At 41.8% G+C, this 20,675-nt stretch overlaps 1 protein-coding gene across 1 annotated transcript in view; it reads right to left on the bottom strand.

The window, feature by feature from the left end:
* Positions 1 to 4,443: 4,443 nt before the first annotated feature.
* The window catches only part of LOC118516424, a 38,753-nt gene continuing 22,521 nt past the window's right edge, over positions 4,444 to 20,675 (bottom strand). Inside the window, exons 2-9 of the mRNA XM_036062295.1 lie at positions 18,155 to 18,278; positions 14,442 to 14,527; positions 14,207 to 14,302; positions 13,844 to 13,906; positions 11,998 to 12,081; positions 9,651 to 9,792; positions 9,368 to 9,562; positions 4,444 to 7,099 (exon numbers count right to left, since the gene is read on the bottom strand). Of these exons, the coding sequence (XP_035918188.1) occupies positions 6,981 to 7,099; positions 9,368 to 9,562; positions 9,651 to 9,792; positions 11,998 to 12,081; positions 13,844 to 13,906; positions 14,207 to 14,302; positions 14,442 to 14,527; positions 18,155 to 18,278 (909 nt within the window). The 3' untranslated portion in view covers positions 4,444 to 6,980. The remainder of the gene's footprint in view (positions 7,100 to 9,367; positions 9,563 to 9,650; positions 9,793 to 11,997; positions 12,082 to 13,843; positions 13,907 to 14,206; positions 14,303 to 14,441; positions 14,528 to 18,154; positions 18,279 to 20,675) is intronic.

Raw genomic sequence — 20,675 nt, 5'->3', positions numbered from 1 at the left:
AAACTGAGATGGAGTGAAGGCGTTGATGAGTCCGCCAGAGCCGCTGGTATAATAGATTGGCAGATAAAGGCGCTAAACCGCGAGCGGTATCGAGGGTTGTTGTAGCAGGCCAAGACCACCAAGCAGTTGCAGCGCCTGATAAGTTAGTAAACGTTAACTAACTGATTAAAGCAACTAGCTCGCGACTTGACGGACCCGGTATGCATCCAGTTGCCCTTCTGCTCCTTGGTTCGGTCACTGCTGGGGTAAACCTCCATTGTATGATCGCTCATAGCTGCTCGTCCCCTGGCTTTGCATCCATCCGGCGCAAACTCACTTTCTGGAGGATCCAGTTGGACTACGATGCCCGCCTCTGGGGCTTCAAAACACTGAACCAGCGTAACTGCAACGCCCAGAGACTATTTGTAGCGGGAGCTTTCGACAATCGGATTGACTCCCCAACGCTACTCTCTATGCTCAGCATGTACGTCCCACCGAGGTTGCTTCGGCCAAGGTCGATACTCGACAATGAGGATCGCCGAACCCGATTTGGCGTCTCTGAATCCTGTTTTCTTATTTGTGTGTTCTGTCTTCAAGGCGGCCTAGCGTAGTACGGTGAATTTTAATAATAAAAAAAACATTAAATTAACAAATAAACATCTAGCACTAAGCCAGATAAGCCACCGCCGGACAGTACAAATGACCCAGTAAATTACGATTGATTAGTGCAAGTTAAGACAATTTTATCGATGCTTCAGCGAGCGTTCTCTTAGCAACATGACGCCAACACGTGGCACGTGCGTTGCATACTTTACGGGGCAAACGCTTCGTTTGTTTACGTGAAGAAACGCTAAAGCCATAGCATTCAAACGCTTTTCTCTTGTGCTATCCCCCGCAAAATGTCTTGGGCCAATTTTCGGTGCATATTTTCCGGGCAAAACATTCCATCACACTATCTTTCCCCATCATCTACGGTCACCTCAACATCGGAGCCGAGTTCATTGTCACCATTACACGGTGTCACTCTCCGTTTGTCCGGTCAACCCCGCTCGTAGCATCCTGTGTTACGGTTCGCACGCGTCATTCACGCGATGTTGCGGAAAATCGGACGTAAAAAACGGAGGGCTCTTCCGTTCGGTTCACCGAACCGTGACGGGCGGGAGGCATTTGTTGTTCGTGTTCGTTAAAAAATATGTCCCCTAAAACGTGTCTTTAGTGCCGTAGCAAAGGAGTGGAAGTGGGACCGGTGTGGGCGTTAACAAAGTGTGGCAAAACCTCAATCAAGATATCAGGACGTATGACGTCGTACATTTCGACGATAGGTTCTGTAGGCCAACGCTTTGAGCTGGGGTTCGGAAGGCAGAACTAGCGGGCGGTAATGGTGGTGGGGCAAAATTTGTTACACGATAGCCTGGTTCGGGTTTTTTTTCTTGGCTTCCTTCTTTCAGCCAACGTTCGTTTTGATTATCCTTCGTGAGGATACACGGCCTAGGAGCTCGTCGCACACCGATGCGGGCGAGAAACGATTTTTCTTGATAGCATCGGTAATGATCATATCATTCGCAGCCGAATTGATGGTTCGGTTTTTGGTAGCAAAGCACGAGGAACCGTTTTAGGAAGGAAGCGTAGTAATAGTAAACAGAAAGAGACACCAATTTTCGATGCCATGACCTACCGAGAAAGTTGTAAAACAAGGTGAATTATTTATTAATCTTGATAGGGGACGTTTGTTTGTATCGGTTTGAAATGAGGATGGCCGGACAGTGTATGTAATGAACTATATTTAAATATAATATTAAGATTATAGCGGCCGAGGCGATAACGGCACCGGTCTTCACACGGCAGGACCGGAGCTCAAATCCTATCCAGACCGCCTCTCTGTACGCAGGGCTGACTACTTTACTACGGGTAAAATCAAGTGACGGAGAGCTGGATATGGCAGGCCCGAGACCTCTCGAGGCTGTAGTGCCAAGGAGGAAGAAGAAGAAGCTCATAGCTTTGAAGGACAGTCCTTCTCTATGATGAGTGTGTTGTGTTTTTTTTTGGGTTGTCTGGTGTTCACACGACAGGACCGGGGATTAAATCCCGTCCAAACTGCCTCCCCGTACGCTGGACCTACTATGCAGCTACAGGTACAATATACTATAAGGGGCAGTCTCTGACAAATTTCGGGTCTCGTGTTCTTCGCATCGTTGCTGCGTTGAGTGTGATGATTGTTAATAGTCCGAATTGCGTATAATCAAAGGATGTGCTGTTGATAGAGCTACATTTTTGGTATAGTATACTAAAACATAAGATGACTTGTTTTGATGACAACTATTTGGTGCACGTGGCATACAAAAAACAATTCTTTGGAGTGTCTGCTATGTCGGAACATGATCCTCCTTCAACTCCAGGTGGAATGGTTTAAGGATCTGTGCTACTCTGTTGATTTGTAGCTGGATGCAGAAATCTGCTTACGTTGTGGTACGTTCCCAGCTTACTCACAGAGAGAAGGATTTTACTGAACGTGATAAAAATGCTTCATCCTGTCTTATTCCATTCTTCTAGAAGAATATGATAGAATCAAACGGATATCTTTACAAAGATCCGATTTTATTTTCTAGATATTTGGTGCCTGATCTGAACAATCACTGCTTAACTGGTCATATCTGTGAAAGGGTTCTTTCAGAATTCTTATGCACTATAACAGAGACGACCGCACTCCGTGAAGTTTAACTGACAAACTTAACCCAAAATTGGTCTTTTAAGCTTAACTTTTAACCTACATTTACTTACCCTACATTCCCTTCCCCGTTTCTCCTTCCTCGTCGATCTTCGTGGTGTTTCTCGTTCGTATATGCGTCGGCAGCACTTTGGTAACGGTTGAGTCTCGGTGGCTTTAATCGATCAGTTGACAATGGCGATGTTTCGGTCGGTAAACCATCGTCAGAGGAGAGCGATTGGTAGTCGATCGTCAGCAGATTCTTTGTCATAGCCGGCTTGCTAGTCTTCTCTGCGGCTTTGGTCCGGTGGTCGTATCTAAAGCAAGTTCGTTTCAGTATGTGTTGTTGGTGGCGACACGGTTGGATATGACTAGCAAGGTCGCTGCATCTGCTATGGCATTCGATTCGATAAACTACTATGATTTAATGACATAGTAGTGCACATTCTTGTTATTATGTGAAGAGTCACTTGAGTCGATGTACTATAACTCAGCATTAGTCTCATGACCTAATGTACCTTGAGTTTGAAGAATTTCTGCACTGAAGTTGCACCTGAAGTGTGCTTCAATGTTGCAAAAGTAGGGCATTTGCTTAGCTATATTACTTTCTCCTATTTTTGCTGGTTCTTGTGCAGCCAACAGAGCACTAAAAAACTCACGAAAGCTTGATAAAATAGTAACCAAGGATACATCTTGGGCGGCGTAGAGCATCTGTGATAGAGTGAGCCATGGGAGCAAGTGACCCACCTAACATAATTTCAGTAAAAATTTGATTAGCCGACCAAACTAGGTGTACCGATTTTTTCGTACCATTATCTAGATACAGTGTACTGACTTTCATGTAAATTGGTCGTGGTTCGTTTAGTCGTGAAAATCACCCTTAAAGAAACCTCATTAATGCACGGAAAAATCTTAATTTTAAAATAAAACAACTTTTGCCACAAAGATCATATCTTCGAGATCACGCTTCCGGAATTTTGAATCGCATCTTGATCGATCCAACGATTCAATTCCTAAATCGCAATATTCTACCCTGCACTGAAACAGAATGGTGGTGCGTTCTGAATAGCGGAATGTGACCCGAAAAAGGGGTTCAGCAGTCAGAAACGGTAGTACGACTAGTCCCTGGAAAACGCTTATCGGGAAACGAACCGCTTAGGAGCACCAAGTTTCATCGATAGTACTCGTCATTTTGAAGCTATGCTTTGAAGTGAATGGGATAAATTGATCTAATTTTTTTTATTAATTTCTGTGTGTGGACCGTTGCCCCATAGTACTAAAGTCACCACCTAAATCAATCAATTTTAAAAACATTTATAATAATAAAATAGGTGTTCAGGTATTTAAATTTATTCTGCGACTCATCAGCAAGTGAAAAAAGCAGTGCGCCTGGTGGTAGGCAATTTATTCAACTCACGCCTTCATTTTACTCAGAAGCACTAGGTTCAGAACCCTTTTAATTGTTTAACTGTCGATAAATATTCAATAACTTGATAAGGTCCACAACACCAATTACACCAGATGAAAGACTTACCTTTTGCTCAATTTTTCTTTCCACAGTGACTATTTAATAGAAACAAAAGCCAAGTAAAAGCCCCATTTTTAAGACACCGATTCCATATCTATCTGTGATTCGGTACGATACAAATATATTTCTTCACGCACTTGTTTTGTTTTGTTTGATTTTATCTCTATTTTCTCCTTCTCCCTTGCTTCGATTTGCTGTTATCGTTTCCTTACATGCAATTGTTTCCTATGTAAATACTCTTAAATATCACACAGTTTTAGCCTCAGCTCTCAGCTGCATTTCCACACGTCGGTAATAAACGTTCCTTTCTGCCCTTTCCTAAAAAAAACCCAAACAAACGCGCATCATTCCAACCAGCTCCTTTTTGCTCGAATTCCTGTAATCTCAATTCGTCAATGATTTTTGGTTTGGCAGGTGAATTCTAGCTCCCATTGCTGCCATCATAAAAGCACCCTACAAGTCTAGTGTCGTCTAATCGTACCGCCCGTCGAATCCGGTGTGCTTTATCATACTGTTTCATCCCTTTACCGCTACAGCTTTGTTTGGTTCCCTATTTTTTCACGATCCCTTCAGACACGTGTGGGGGAAAAATTAACTCAACTATGTGTGTGTAATTAAAGTGCATCACAAAATTATCCGATTATTTCGACGCTCACCGGTATGCCAACTGTAGCAATTATCCTAATTGTATGTAAGCTCCAATCACAAATAAGCAGTTGCTCTTCGGGGTGGTTGCCTATTTCCGAAGCTAAGTACGCCGTTTCAATTATGCTAAGATTGTTGCACCAACGGCGAGGTGAGCATACACGACCCCGACCAAAGGCTGCATTGATTCATTATAAAATAATTGCAATTTTTACCTTCACGCTGCTGATTGCGCGATTACAATTAACCTCGATCGAGTGGTCTCCAAGGTGCTGGCGCAAGGCAGCATCTAGCACATCCGGGCAATTCGATCCTTTCAACCAAAAGAGGCAATGCAAAATAGAATTGCGTTGCAGAACGACCGGAGAGAAGCCCACCACCTGAGAGAAGAACAGTCTCGAGCGGGGGAACAAAAACAAAACAAACCATCAACGAGCTTTCGTGCACTAATTAATTGCTGCTTCTCCCTTTGGCCGGAGCTGCGGCGCTTTCCAAGGAAGTGTCATTTATTCTGACTAGCGGCATTTCTCGGCCATGTCCATGCCGGCTCCGTATCCCCTCCTACCTCTACTCAAACCTCTGATCATTTCTGTGTGTGAGTGTCGTGAAGGGCAACCACTTGAGAAATAATTTGCGCTCCCTTTTGCATACATTCAGGCGCTCACCGCCCGGTAAGAAACAAACGGGGTGCGCTTAACAAACGCGGTTGGCAAAATGGCACAGTGGGTGGAAAGGGCGAGGGGGGGGGGGGGGCTGAAGTTTGCAGATTTCATTACAACGCCTTTGTTACGTGGTGTGTTGGCCACGGCAGGGGTGACAAACCTGCCGCGCCGTCTGCGATAATGAAGCGCCTTTGGTGAGGGTTCAGTTTATGCAAGCCAACGAGTGGATGGCAAAAGCAGAGAACAAGAACACACACACACAAGAGCGTTTTACAAAAAGGCCGCCATTTTTCGCTGATTCATCCCGTAGTGCTGATTTCACTAACGAACGGTGTGGTTGTGCTGAGAGGATACACCACTGATTAAGTGGTGTGGCGAATCTCTTCTTCGTTCCCGATCCTTGCTACCTGATAAAATTGTACGCAAATGATGGTTGTTAGCTGAATTGGAGATGACAGTGAACACCCGCCTATTGGATAGCGTTTGTGCGGATAATAATATTGATGGAAGAAGAACAAGATCGTCTTTGGACAAGCTTGGATGGGGGCTTCTCTCTCGACGGCGATTTACTGCGTCTCTTGGCGGCGTTGGGCAGCATCAACAACATTTCGCATAATAAAACGCACTAAAAAGGGGCTCATCCATTTCATTCTGTAAATGGCAAAGGCAGCCTTTTTTTTGGACTGTTGTCGTTGTGAAGATGGTGATTAAATTCTTGACAAACCGCAAACCGTGGCCGTGGCAGTCGTCGATCTTTTTGCCGTTTGGCCGTTTCAAGGTAATGGGCAAAATTGTTAAGACCATTTCGTCCTTTGTTTCCCATCCCTTGCGTTTGTGTGTGTGTGAGCCGGTTCTTTTATTTGCTCTCCTTCTCCCTGGAGAGCAAATGCTGGAATGTTGTGTGGACATTGATTTTTGTTTTCCACGGTTTTGTAAAGGTTCCTGACATCCTGTCCTAATGATCCACGGCCGTTTTGGCTGACCAGCGCCGCAACACTGGTCCGGTCATTGACATTTTGATGTTAAGGGAAATGAGCTGCTGCTACCTCCATTTACACCGAAAAGCGACTGGACACAAAAACATGGCAAAAACACACACACTCACAAAATCGAAACTATAACGATTTGAAGATGTTAGGCGTTTCAAAAGCGGAAGTAGCTCGTAACAGTTCCTCACCGCCACTGTCCCACTCCCACCGCCTTTTTTCCAGTCACGAAGTTTTATAGCGATCGAACGTGCACATGAACCTAGTCGAGGTTAGGCCCCTTGACCAGTTTTTGCAATTTCTGAGGATTGTTTTCCGGTTTTCGCCTGATTCTACCGGCGGCCCGGGTGGCGTACGAGCTGCCTTTTTAAAAGGCAACCGGCATTTTGATTATTACGACACGAAAAGTCTTTCGGTTGCTGTGTTCCAAAACAGTGTGTTGTTTTTTTGTTGGATTTTTACCCGTCGCCGGATGGTTAGTGTTCTGGCTGGTGCTGATGTTGGTCTTGGATGGTGGAGCTTTTCACGCTTGGATACAGTTGGTTCACGTTCGTCAGTTTCTGCTCGTGCCAGGAAAGCTTATCCTCGCTGTACTCTGGAACGAGTCGCAACGAGGCAGTGGAATGTGAGAGCGTTTGTATGTTGTGGTGTATATTATTTTAATTTCTGTGTAGAATTGGGCATTCAAAGTAGAATTTGGGATGCTAGAAATTGTAGCAGGAGACCTTTCTCCCGAGAGAGAAGGGCCAAAGAAGATAATACTAGAGTGTTCTCCATCTATTTTTTTTCTTGAACAACTTGGCTTGCAAATTTACCTCCGCGATGGCCCCAAAAAGATCGAAAAAGATCCTCCAATTTTTTTTTTTTGGAGAAGCTGCTGAGCGACTTGAGAAGGGTTCAAAGTTCTAGGATTTATCCAAAAACTAGAAATCGGATGTGTGTTGTTGATTGTTAACTTGCAGATAGTTATGATACTCTATTTATTGAGGTTTGCGAACTAATCTCCTATCGTGCGACAAATCTTCCACCAAGCTAGAGCGGCGCATCCAATCTCCCAATTACATCGGCGTCTCCGATCGCATCCTCTCTAGAGCGGCGCATCCGATTTTCTCTCCTACTAGATCGGCACTATCGATCTAACATCGATCTTCTCTCGCAGTAGTAATGGTACTTGGTTAACCGATGAGTGGCGAGTGCTTCAGTGCCTGGGCCACAGATAGCGCCGCGATCACTACAGTATCATGAGGCCTAACATCTATATTCCACAGGAATCGGAAGGATTAGTCATATTTCTATGCCAAAGGATAGGCCTAATAATACGAACGAACCATTAAAGGTAGTCCTCGCAGAAGGCAGATTTGTTATAGCTTCAAAATAAGCTTGATACAACAATAGTTTGGTGGATAGACCGCTTGGCGGTAGGATAATGGCGTATCAGACATATCAGACTGACCTGGAGAAATGATTTTTTTTATTAAGCTGACATCTGCACCCCCAATTTTATGGGCAACAAAACTCAACAGGAACATTCATTTTAAGATATGCTGGTAAAAATCGTTAAGCTCGCTAATCCTCGTCTGATCGTGCTGTTATCTTTGCTCTTCTGGAGAAGGACGAGAGTGTGGTTCTCTCCGCTTAAAACAGAAGTGCGATCTTAAACGGCAGTAGGAGCAGTACCTTGGGGCCAGAGTTTAAGGTAAGGCTCTGAGCCTCCGTGAAGAAATTTCTGAAGTCATCCGATCATTGGTTTAAAGAGACCTCAGTTGAGGCGATTGCTGTATGAGCAGTGGACTATCACTGTGCGACCGGAAGTGCTTTTTTTCCTTGGCACTACATCCTCGCAAGATCTCGGCCTGCCATTTCTGGCTTTCTGTGACTTATTGTTATCCGTAGCAAGGTAGTCAGCCCTTCGTTCGAGGAGGCGGTCTAGTTGGGATATGAATCCAGATCCAGACGTGTGAAGTCCGGCTCCAAACAACATCCTCTTTCTATTTTACATTTTATCTTCCTAAAATGTGAACTACCGTGTTTGCTCCAAAAAAACCTCATCGCATAAAATTCGTTCTGTGATTGGCGATCAACAAAAAATAAGTCCTCAAGCTATTTTTCGTTCTTTCTAGCTTTAATTCAAGGAACTTGTAGTATATGGAAGTAGTAAATAATGTGTGTTAGTATGTTAGTATTAGTGTGTTAGATTTTAATGTGCATTATAAGATGTAAGTGGAAGGTCGGCAGTCAGTCTAGAATAAAGAGTCAAAGCAATCGGTCACAACAGAACTTAGAGGTATACGATACAAAATCGTTACCTTTAGACTAGGGGGAACTAGATCTTTTAGCTGAAGAGATCATTGGAAAAATTTAACTTCTGTAAGAGTAAGTTATCTCATAATTTTGAAACAACTTTCTTCAAAGCAATTCTCACCATGATCGCAAAACGACTAAAAAGCGCCCGGACAACGGATCTTTACATCGGCTATTTATAAGATTTCGTCCAGCAGCCAATACCAAGAAGGGAAAGGTCTTTAACACAAAACAACCTTTAATTAGCTTACCAAACTTTTGCACGGGGCATAATCAATCTGGCAACAGTTTATTTTACCCAAGAAAAACGACATTATCGAATTACTTGCACAAGGATTTGGAAGCGAAAAATAAAAAAAACGGCGAAAGTAAACCACTTCTTCTCACAAGCCTACCAGCGGATCTCTAAATTTAGCATTGCATTAACGATTTTGAAACAACTCGTTGCGGTTTCCATTAAAAACTCATCATCTCTCGTTACGGAGCGTGCGTTCGCAGCCGAAATCGCCCACAATCGCAAACGCAAAACCGGCCCGTAACTGCGTCCCGGCTCAACACTTACCGGGCAGCGCCTCAATCGATACCATCATGTGGCCGTTCGGTTTGGTACCGTCTTTGATGATGTTCGCCGGATGAATGATCCCGGTACAGCAGCCCTTCGGCTTATCGCTGGCCGAAAACTTGACGTGCTTCTTCAGCAGCGAACCCCTCGGTGGACGTACCGTGGGCGATGGCCTTAGCGGGGACGATGCTACACCTGTGGAGAAAAAGCAGAAGCAAACAGACGCACCGCCGTTAGGAGACTTGACCGAACCGTCCTGCGTGGGGGATGGGCTTTAGCATACTTCCCACGAACGTTCCGTTGATCTGCGTTTCCTCCGGGATGAGGGTACAGTTGGAATGGGGACAGATCACCGGGCTGAGCGTTGTCGTTTTGGCCTGCGGCAGACAGGTGGGCGCCGGCGGACTGTACTGGATGTTGGTGGGCTTCAGGTGTGTGTGTCGGTGCATTTTATCGTGGGCCAGTGAATGGAGAAAAGCGAATAAAAACCCCGGTTAGATGAAAGGGTGAGATGATTGTAGCGATGTGGAAGGATTGAATTGAAACACGGGGCAAAAAAAAACGGACCGCAACAGATTTCGAATCTTGTTGCCTTTTGTAATGCTAAAATGGCCGACCGCAAGCCCCGATTGCCGTTTGGTTTGGAGCGGTCGCTGTTGTCGTGCGACCTGAAAGTAGGCGTCTGCGGATCACATATTTATGCTAATCATAGTTTCACGCTTGGATACCTTTGTGAAAATGAATTAAATTATTATTCGTCGAGCCCTGCTAATCGCGGCCAATCTCGGACAGTGGAAGAGTTTGGAATTAGGAAAAGTGCTTTGGGAACAATGTTGAATAATTTTCTATTAAAAAAGTTGTTTTAGGGGCAGTTTTTTTTCCATTCGGTTGATTATTCTGCAAACAATACTTGGGTGTGGGTAATTCAAGCTTCCATTATGTAGACTTCAGGCACGGCAAATTAAGAAAGTCTGTAGAGGTGTTGGATGTTATTGGTGTTGATAATTCTTGCATCTCTGTTTACAGACATTTTTTATGGATTAAAAATAAAAATTCAAGAAGAGTCAGGTGAATGAAAGAGGCAGGAACTGTATACGGTGCATACATTTGTATTCACCCAATGTTCCTATTGACAATACCAACATTCTCCTTTCATAGGACATCATATCCTTTCATAGGACATGGCTTGGATTTTAAACTCCTACAAGACAATGCAGTCATATTTCGAAGCAATGCGAAGATGGCAGCACATCTCGTGAAATCAAACTAATCTCCTTCAAATAGCAATAAATCAAAGGTGAAAAATTAAATTAAATTTCAAACTCCAGCAAGGGAAGGAGCAGAACTTTTCGCTACAAATCTCCATTAAATTGAAGCCATATGACTACTCATAAGCGGCTTATCCTCTTCCCATAATGATCGAATTGCTTCCCATTTTCAGACATTTCCAAGAATAGTTAATGTGAGAGCGTTGGGGATTCTAAAAAGATTTCATCGTTTGACGTTTAATTTGTCACCGTCAATCAAATTTGTACAACCGAAAAAGCGCTTTCATGTCCGTTTGATATTATAATCGCGCGGAAAATCTCACTACTGTACATCGGCCTAAGCCAATACAAAAGCACAGAGGAAAGAAAGCAGAATGAGCAATGTTTTTTGTTGTCGTTGTTGTTGTTGGTCTGCCTCGTAAAGCCTCATCAAGCCAATTTTGGATTTTCCATGGGGATAAATCATTTATGCGGCGGGGGGTGAAAAAAAGTTCGCGTTCGAAGAATATAAAGCTTCGATGCTTCAAGTTGCCGTTTTTTCCATCATTCCTCCCTTTCGAGGTAAAGAAATGTGGGTGCCTGCTGCTCCTGCCACATTACACGTCCGGAGAGATTAAAGCCGTCGGTCAGGCAGCCGGTACTGAAAACCTCGGAATTTATTTGTTCACAGTATGATTAATGGGTCTGCTGAATACTCCGTTCGTTCGGGTGGGATTGCTAGCACCGCGCAGCAGCGGAAGTTATGAATTATTGGTTGGCCGCATACAGCAATCCGAACCGGAAGTTGGCAAAAGGCCATAACGAAACGGTGGTCCTCTGCGTGTGTTGGTAAGGGTTAGGTGAACAAACCCGACACACGAGAGTGTGCTGAAACGTGTTGAATATAATTTAATCTTGACAAACACTACCCTTCCGAAAGGTTTAGTACACGCAGACGGTGTAAATAAAAACCGTCTGTGAAGCAGAAACAGCAATTGCGCGGATTTTTATTGATTTTTTCTGTCGTACTAGCAGCGTGCTTTAATAACGAGCGCTGTTGTTTGTTTGTTTTCGTCTTTAATCAAGTTCGCTTAAATAAACTTTAGTTGATCCCGCAAACGATTCGCAGAACCAACACATCGCCGTTAACTGATGTCAAATCGATGTCAAACGGAATATTGAAGTGCCCCGTGGGGATAGTGCGTATCGGGCGAAATGTAATTAACTGTCTTGTAGCGTCGCGAACCGGTATCGATATCAAACGTACAAGATTTGTGCCATCTTCTTGCGTGCTGCTGCAGGGGAAACCATCCCGCACCCGGGGGGAAGGGATTTAGTAGAAAACGCAATTATAAAGACGGGTACGCTGTAGGTGATACTTACGCAAGTGTACGAATCGTCATCGGCCTGTCCGCGCCCTGCTTTATATTCCTGGTACTGCGATATCACGCACAGCAAACAGTAAATCTGCAAAACGGTACGATAAACGAGATGTTAGAGTCCCGGGGTCCTTTGAATCGGTTAGGGGAGTTTTAAGGCTTGTGGCAGTAGCATCGAGAAGCGAGTCAATTCAATCGATGCACGCGACACAGTGGTGGGAAAGAAGTTAGCATTACCGATACAGACGGATCATGTGGCCAACATATTTGTACCCGAAAGCGGAGTAACATTTTGGTGGGAGCAAAGATGATCTAATTAGTGGCGATGACAGTAAACGGAAACGCTCAATAAATTGCAACTGGTAAACTGCTGCTGATAGTTTGTACAGTTATGACACTATTCGCATTTTTTTTAAAGAATTGACCATACAATTCAGGATTGTTTTATTGTTTGTTTGTTTCCAAATTGTTTGTAGATTTGTTATAAAATAATTTGTTTTGATTTTCAAGTATAATTTTAAAGAATACAATGCACATATATTCCCCGTACTTTCATGAACCACCAGGCGTCTCCTTATATACTTGCAGTGAAATGTATTTAAATTCAGTTCATGCTGGGAACAATTCATCAGATATAGTCTATTTGACATTTTTTTCTATATGTGGTAGGTCCTTATAACCTACTTTAAAGTTAGCTGATAAACAGCCTAAAAAGCCGTAGGAAGTTTTAACTCATGGAGACGCCTGGTACTTCATGTCCTGTACTAAAGGGACTTTGATGCCTTCATCTTTGAAAATTTACCCAGCTTCTGTTAAATGGCAATCGTAAACAGTAAAACAGAGAAAAATAAACTCATACAGCAGCGTTAGGTATACCATAAAAATCATTGCATATAATTTATTGAGTATCTTTTGTTTACATTTCCAGTTTTCATTTTTAGTGACATGAGCTCACCAAGCCAAAGGAGCTTGGAGAACAACCGAAGCAATACAATGTTGACCATTTGCATAAATCAAATTCTATGTTCTTGCTCGAATAAAATCTAATGCTTTTGGTGCTAGCTATTTTTGGCCGTCAGTGTGTTTGAATATTTCAGAGCTCTTCATCGGAAAAATGGATAAACAAAAAAACTGCCTTAGATCACCATCGACCTCAATGTCAATATTGCCCAGTAATACATGAACTACCAGGCGTCTCCATTATTACTTTTGGTGAAAAATATACTTTTTGCGCTAATGCTCAAATACCATTTATAGATTTTTTTTATAAATCAAAACATAATTGAGAACTATTTCTGTGTTATTTATTTTTTTTTAAGTTCAGATAAAAAGCTTAAAGAAAGCCAAGGATATTCTTACTTATGGAGACGCCTGGTACTTGATGCAATTTGAAAACAAATCTACAACAAAGCAGTTCGCAGTGAGGAAAATTGTTTAGATCAATTTCTATTCATGAGCATCGGTAACTCGCATTGTTTTCAAACTTATTGCAAAAGTAAAACCAATCACGGCCAAGAATTTCGTCAACAATCGTTCCACAACAAACAACTTGTTTGCTGTACTCTTGATTGATAGTTCTTGGAACTATTTTTTGGGTGTGTGAGTTTTGCCAGCATAAACAATAACTGTTGGCCACTGGAATAAACATCACAAAATTTGGTTCATTGCAAATTCAATTATTTAGACAACGAACTAGGAAAAGTAATAACCTTGCATGATTTGATAGTAGCATTTTTTTTAAACAGGAAAAATCAAGTATATTATAAGCAGTAATTCAAATAAGAAGGCCTTTTGCTAGATCATTTTACTGGAACGATTACTCTAGAAAGCTTACTGTTTTTAATACTTACATTAAGACACATGATGAAAAAATCGATGGTAAACAGCATCGCCGTTAATGGTTCAAATTTAAGCTGTAAAATGTTGGGATAAATAAATTAGTTTCGTTTTGCTGATAAGGTAAAATCGTGAAACAAAAGACTAATGACCAGAACGTCATTTGGTGAAGGCCCCTAACTTATTGGATGACATTGAAATCAGAAATTTGATGTTTTATCGACGAGCTTTTCCAGATGCATTTCGACATTTGTCCAAATTTATCACTCCAAGCAAAGGACATGTACTTGTTGATGTAGACAATTAGTAAGGTCAGGAACTATTCTTATATCTCCTCTCTTCCCTTTCAACCATAACATTAGGGCACCATTGCTTACCGTTTCTATGGCGATCAGATAGACAAAATGTGCACACTCTACCAGCAGATCCGCTATCATGACCCCAATCCATGGCAACAGAAGGCCACGATTGTTCTAGAAATGAGAAATCGAATGAAAAACACCATTAAAAACAATTTTGCTACGCAGGTACAGACGGTGAAAAGAAAATGGGAAAATAAAAACAAAAACGGCAGAAAAGGAAAAGCGGAACGACGCGCTTGTTGATTCGTACCACTTTTAATCCGATTAGCACGAGCACGGACGAAAAGACGCCCAGGGTGGCGAAGATGAGCAGCAGCACATTAAATTTCACCGTCACTGGAAGTAGAAATGATTTTTGAGAGAGTGATCAGTACGCAGACGTGCCGAAGAAGCTGAAAGGCATTTCAAGAGTGTTTAAAAAAAATGTTTATTAAATATCTGCTGGCTCCCGTCTGAATTTCCCCCAAGTGGCTTGAGGAATAATAAAAAAAAACTAACTTCGAGGCCTTATCAATACGTAGTAACATTAATCGTCTGTCTGCCGATCAATACTATCGGCAAGCTTGGTGAGGCTAAAAGAAAAAAAATGGTTTGTGTGTTTATTGTCCGGAGAAAAAGCTCTATTCACCCTCCGTGAGTGGGTGTCGAGCCAGCAACAAATGAAAGAATAAACATTCTAGCAGCGTGCTTTGAATGGCTGCATTCGAGGAATTTCAACTGCTCGAAATCATAAAAATATGGCTTTGTTTGAATAGTTTTCCAATCGAAGAGCCTTTCTTTGAAAGGCAAAAGTTGAGTAAACAAAAGCTCGGTGAAAGAATAGGGTAAACCTATCCACACTGCACATTCAACAGGAAAAGCTTTTGTTTGTGTTTTTTTTAAACCCCAAAGCGAATGTTTTCCACTTATCAAACAGATCTCGTTCGGTGCAAGTAGCGAGACGAATCGTCAGCAAGTGGGTTCGGTGTTCGGTGTTTGCTTAATCAACTTTAATAATTACAATAAGCCTCGTCACCATTACACGCTCACGCCGGGTGCTTTGTGTTGTTGGTGTCGTTTTTAGGCCGGGTGCAACATTTTAATCCAAACGTCGGAATAAATGCAGCAAAAACTGTCGTACGCCTATGATCAATATTGAGCTTCAACACGAAACGAAACCGGCTTTATCGGGTGTTTCATTATGAATATTTGAAATCATGTAAATTAAAATTGCTCTCTTTTTTCTGGATGGCTTTATGAGAAGCCAGCTGCTTTTTGCTGTGTCAAAAAGTTGATTGGAGCTTCAATCAGTTTTGTTTTACTGCTGCAACTGCTTCAAAAGGGTTGCAAATTCATTAACACACTTTCCACCGGCAAAGTGAAGTAACAAGGTTCGCTCCGGGCCGGATTCCTTCGTTCAAAAAGGAAACTGTCTGTAATACTCTTTACAAGTTCCGGGCTCCCCAATCTGTCCCCAATGCCGAACGTTTTGGCGTGCGATACAATTCCGGATCGAGCATGTCATGCAACTGCATTAATTATGCAATGGCAATTATCCGTTTGAAGATGAAACTCTCAATTGTGAGGGCACCGGTAACGAGCGCTCGACCATCAACAAACTCCTGGTTCGATGGGAGAGGAATCCACGCGCCACTGTACGGTTGATTTTCTGCTGCGATACAAACGATTGGGCCAATGATAATAATAATAATGAAAGTAAAACCCCATAAGGATGATTGGAAAATTAACAAGGTGCTGATGGATAGTTCCACTACCGGGGTTTTTTTTTTTGTTGTTCCTCTTTCGTTTGTTCACCTCTCACTGATGGGAAGGACATTCCGTTACAGTCCTGTCGGTTCCGGTTGGGGAGGGATGTGAGGCTCGGTTTAAATGCATTTTCCATGAGCTAATTGGTGATTCAATGTGATAGAGTGTCACAGACGGTGGTGGAGTTGTGTTGATACTCTTTATTCATAACCGTACTTGGTGCAGAACCTTCATCACCTTTCAATCGTGAACGTTGTCGGTGACGAGCATACCAGCAGGTAGACGTGATTGGAAAGATGCAATGTGTGAGGAATTTTTGAATTGTAAAGAGAAAATATGTGTCACAACAGGAATGTATTTCAAGTGGATTCGTATCAATCGATCACCGTATTGCTGTGTCCTCACTAAGCTGAGTACAAAATAGTATTTGAATGTGTCAACAATGATATAAAATAACTATTTTATTAAAGCCTTTTACTTTTCCTTCGTTTTGCTTCGTTTAGGCCAATTCTGTCAAATTTAGGATGAACGAGGACGATCGGAAAGAAGATTGCGATCAGAGGGGAACAGATTGAATTCAGCTATCGAAAACACATTTGACTGTTGAGCCTTATTAGGGTTTGAGCCGAGTAATTAAATTTTCCAATCGCTTAGGGAAATGTTTTGAATGAATAGTAGACTATTGTAAGCCTATTTTAGAGCTTTGCAATAAAACAACGGAAATTGGCTCGCAGTTAGGGGAGATTTATGACGCAATATTTTAGAACTTTGAATGTGATTATTTTAATAGATCATCTTAAATTAATCTTCAATATAAAAAAATACAACCAAGCACAACCGGGATAAGGTGCCCTTTCACGGTTCGGAGGCGGGAATGTCACCCAACCCTAGTGAAAATTTAACTATTTGTTAAATAATTGTAAGCAATACGAACAGGCCTTTTTATATGTATTCAAAGTAGAATTAAACACATAATAAAAAATCAAAACATTTCAATAATTTGAACCTTAAATAAATTGAATTTTACTCCAATTATCCTACTTGCTCCGTTTCATTAAAAAATCAACTATAACCATTCCGATTCCGATTTTTAAATTAAAAAAAAAATTATTTGCCGGATTATGGACTAATATTAAATTTATGAAACTTTTTCTCGTGTTGTTTTTTTATTATGATTTTTTGTTTCGATTTTTTTATTATCTTTGCTTTAGATGTTCGTTCAACTGAAGAAAGACTTTCTCATTTTGTATCCAATATTGTAAAGCAATTACAGTCAAGAATAAAACAGTAAGAACACCCTTTACAGTCAACAACAAATATGAGACAAATATCTAAAAGTCATGTTGCAAAACTCTTCAAATTGTTTTCAAGATTCCATGATTGCAACGTTTCACAACGGACTTGCAATATTCCACTATTCATTTGAAACATTCTCAACAAAATTTCATGTAATATAGGTGGAAACCCTAAGTGAAAAGTTCAAAGAAAACTTTAAAAACTACTAAAAGAGCGTGAATTTCGTATTTTTTATCTCATTTGATTCGTTTCAATTCAATAGGCGGAAGCAATACGGCCAGGCCGTTCTTTATGAATAAAAAAAAAAATTCAATAGGCGCTTTAATGGTATTCGCTTGTTTGTAATTTCTTTTTCGATTTACTTTTCCTCTTTTGTATAATAATTATTACATTTTAATTGTTACTGGTTTTTGCTTTTGTTTTCTATTTATTTATCAAATCTTTGTTTCATGAATCGTTTATTCTTTATAAAAGCTTGTAGTGATTGATTTTTAATTTTTATTTAAATTTATTTCTATCGTCTAAACTTCAAGCACGAACACTCCAAGTGTTAAGTAATTTATTCGTTTATCATACGATAACAAGTGGATCATTTTTCATTGAAATCAGTAGTACGAAAAAAAATTAATTGGAAAATCCAAATAAATGTATTTCTTTTCCCTTTTGCAGCAAGTACAATTCCCAAAGAAAGGTAAAGAACAATTTCACCTGAAAGCAAGGAAGCGTTCTTTGATGAACCATACTTCCAATCTTGAGACATAGCAACGCACACACATCCACCTATTAATACGCATTCACACGTTCGTTCGTGCTGTCGCTAAACAACGTAGCGACAAACAAGCCTACTTGGGTTAGAGGCAGCTGTAAGAACAAAACCAACAAAAAGAAACCGGTAATCCCTGCATAACTTTGCATACGTACCGCCGGAGATGGTGTCTCGCTCTAGGAAGCTTTCGCCGATCGGTTTGTCCACCTCGCCCCGCAGATACCGGCGCTCCTCGTGCAGAAACAGCGACATCGTTATGCAGGATATGCTGAAATAGATCTGCAAGTAAAATGGCAGCGAGCGAAACGAAACGAAAGAGAAAGGAATCAGGATAAACGCGTGAGTACTTATTTATGAGAAGAAAGTAAAGTGGTTTTGGTTGCGAAAAATATACAAAAATCGAAACAGCGTACGATAATGAAGAGCGATATCGGTGCGCCAGGAATGCAATTATGTTAATTGCTTATTTATTTACAATTTCATCCTCGCACTGGAAATACGCTCTCGCGAATGATCTGCTCGCAAGCCGATTCGATTGCCGACAGTCTCATTTTTGCCAATTAAGCTTCAAAGGTTCAAGGAATGTACTAGGAAAACCAAGAACCCACTCGTGGGCTTATCAATTGCGCCTCGGAGAAAAAACATGGAAATCTGTCTCATAAAATTGATACAACCCATCAAAATTTGCCTTCAATTTTTCGAAATTTCCTCCACCAAAACGGAACGGGAGGAGGATTAAACTTGTCCGGAATGCTTTTAAAATCAATAGCGAAAGCGCGCCCAGTTCGGCGGCCCAGTTTTTGTTTTTGCGGTATTGGCGAGAATTTATTAGCACAATTATTTAAGGGTCCGCCCGAGAGGACTTTTTCCTTTTTCTCATCAAAGCGGATTAGCGATGGAAAGGGCTTCATCGCAGTACGATTGTTCGTGCCTTTCTTTTCCCAAGTGCTTCTGCTAAATCCCAAACATAATTAAACCTAATTTCAACGCGTTTTTTTGTTGTTGTTGTTGTCTTCGCTCCATTACCTTCCGGAACCGAACGCATAAAAGAATGCTTTTACGAATTATGCTTTCCCTGGTTCGGTGTTCATGGCGCCGGGTACGGCGGTCATGGCTTGTGCAAGCTGTACGTATTCAAATACCCGCTTAAGACACGGCACGTGTGTGTGTGTGTGTGTGTGTGTGTATCTTCGTATGAAATTTAATATCTTCCCAGAAAAGCTTAGCGTTCTCGAGTTCTTGTTGTTGCTGTTCAGCTGCGAGCCGCTCCATGGAAGCAGTCCGGCAGCCGAAAGACAAACTTGAACAACTTGATAAGCCCAGCAGTTCACCACGAGTCTTTAGTGGATGAGTTGGAAGAGGATGAGCTGTAGGATTGGGGCGTGTGACAGGGGGGGGGGGGATCAAATCAAACAGTACGTACGGCGTGACGTAGTTCGACCTTCCGGTAACGGTGAGCTGATGAGTTACCCTGACCCAGCGTAGCTTGCCTTGCTGCCGCATGATAGCGTATCGTACGCACAAACGGCCAAGGTAAGGTCGTTGTGCCGCACCGGGGCGAAGAAGATTTTCGCTTTAATTTCCCAATTACTCTTCATGCCTCCCGATATGCGTCTTCAGGTTTCAGATAGAGCACGCGGTAGCTTATCTTATCGAGTGTTAACGGTGCAAGTTGACGGAGAAGCGTACGAAAGAGTCTGGCAGGGTGGGGAGTATATTGTCGGAGTATAGTTTCGGTATCTTATCGTCAGGTGTGAAAGTATTTGCATACCTTGCAAATGTCGCACTATGGGCGCAAGAATGTTGTAGCACATGGAATGGAGGTTGAGTGTTTGATAAATAGTGTAGAGTTTGCAGTGGAAAGCAAAAGGGGTGAAAGATGGGTGGTGTGAAACACAATCACCCGTTTGACTGATACCGATAAATTCAATGGGCCGGCTCTTCAGATTACATTTTATCGTTTCATTACGATATGCCAACGGGCGAACGGAGCAAATGTTTCGCCATGTGGAATGCGATCGATTTGAATTGAGCGTTGCTATGCAGCCTACTTGATTGAATTCGAATAGCAGGTGTTAATGTCATGTATGATTCAAACTGAGTTTTTCTGTGGAAAGTGCTCACGAAGATATTGAAAAAAAAACAATTTTGCTTAAAATATTTGCTGTAAAAACTTAATATAAATTTGGGTTGATATTTATTTATTCATGGAAACTTATAATCGTTCAGAAATGGTTGAAATTAAATTCCACCCTAACGTCTTAAATTCCGTTGGTCGGAAGATTTACCGCTTAGAAGGTATCAATTTTTAAATATCGATTGCTCAGGTTCATCCGGGCTGATCATATCATAAGAATCGTATCAAATATCTGTAAAGCCTGTGTGCTGAGAAGAATGCTTCCCCAATTCAAGGTTGTCAAGCGATTAAAAGGCATTCCAAGCAAAACTGCCGTCCCATGAAATCAATATTAAACCGATAACGGAACCCAAGTTCAAATTTCATTTGAAATGGCCTTTGAAGGCTTGTCGGGGGAAAGCCTTGGCATCAAAATGAAACATCGGCACTCGAGGAAGGAATGGAAAGGATACAGTTCACCTAAATGCTACGAATACCGAATTAATCCTTAAACGCTCTGAAGTATCGCTTGCCCGCAACGAGTAACGAGCGGCACAATA

This window comes from Anopheles stephensi, unplaced genomic scaffold (assembly GCF_013141755.1).
Source record: "Anopheles stephensi strain Indian unplaced genomic scaffold, UCI_ANSTEP_V1.0 ucontig291, whole genome shotgun sequence".
Classification (NCBI taxonomy): Eukaryota; Metazoa; Arthropoda; class Insecta; order Diptera; family Culicidae; genus Anopheles; species Anopheles stephensi.
This window is presented reverse-complemented; position numbering and strand designations above follow the sequence as displayed.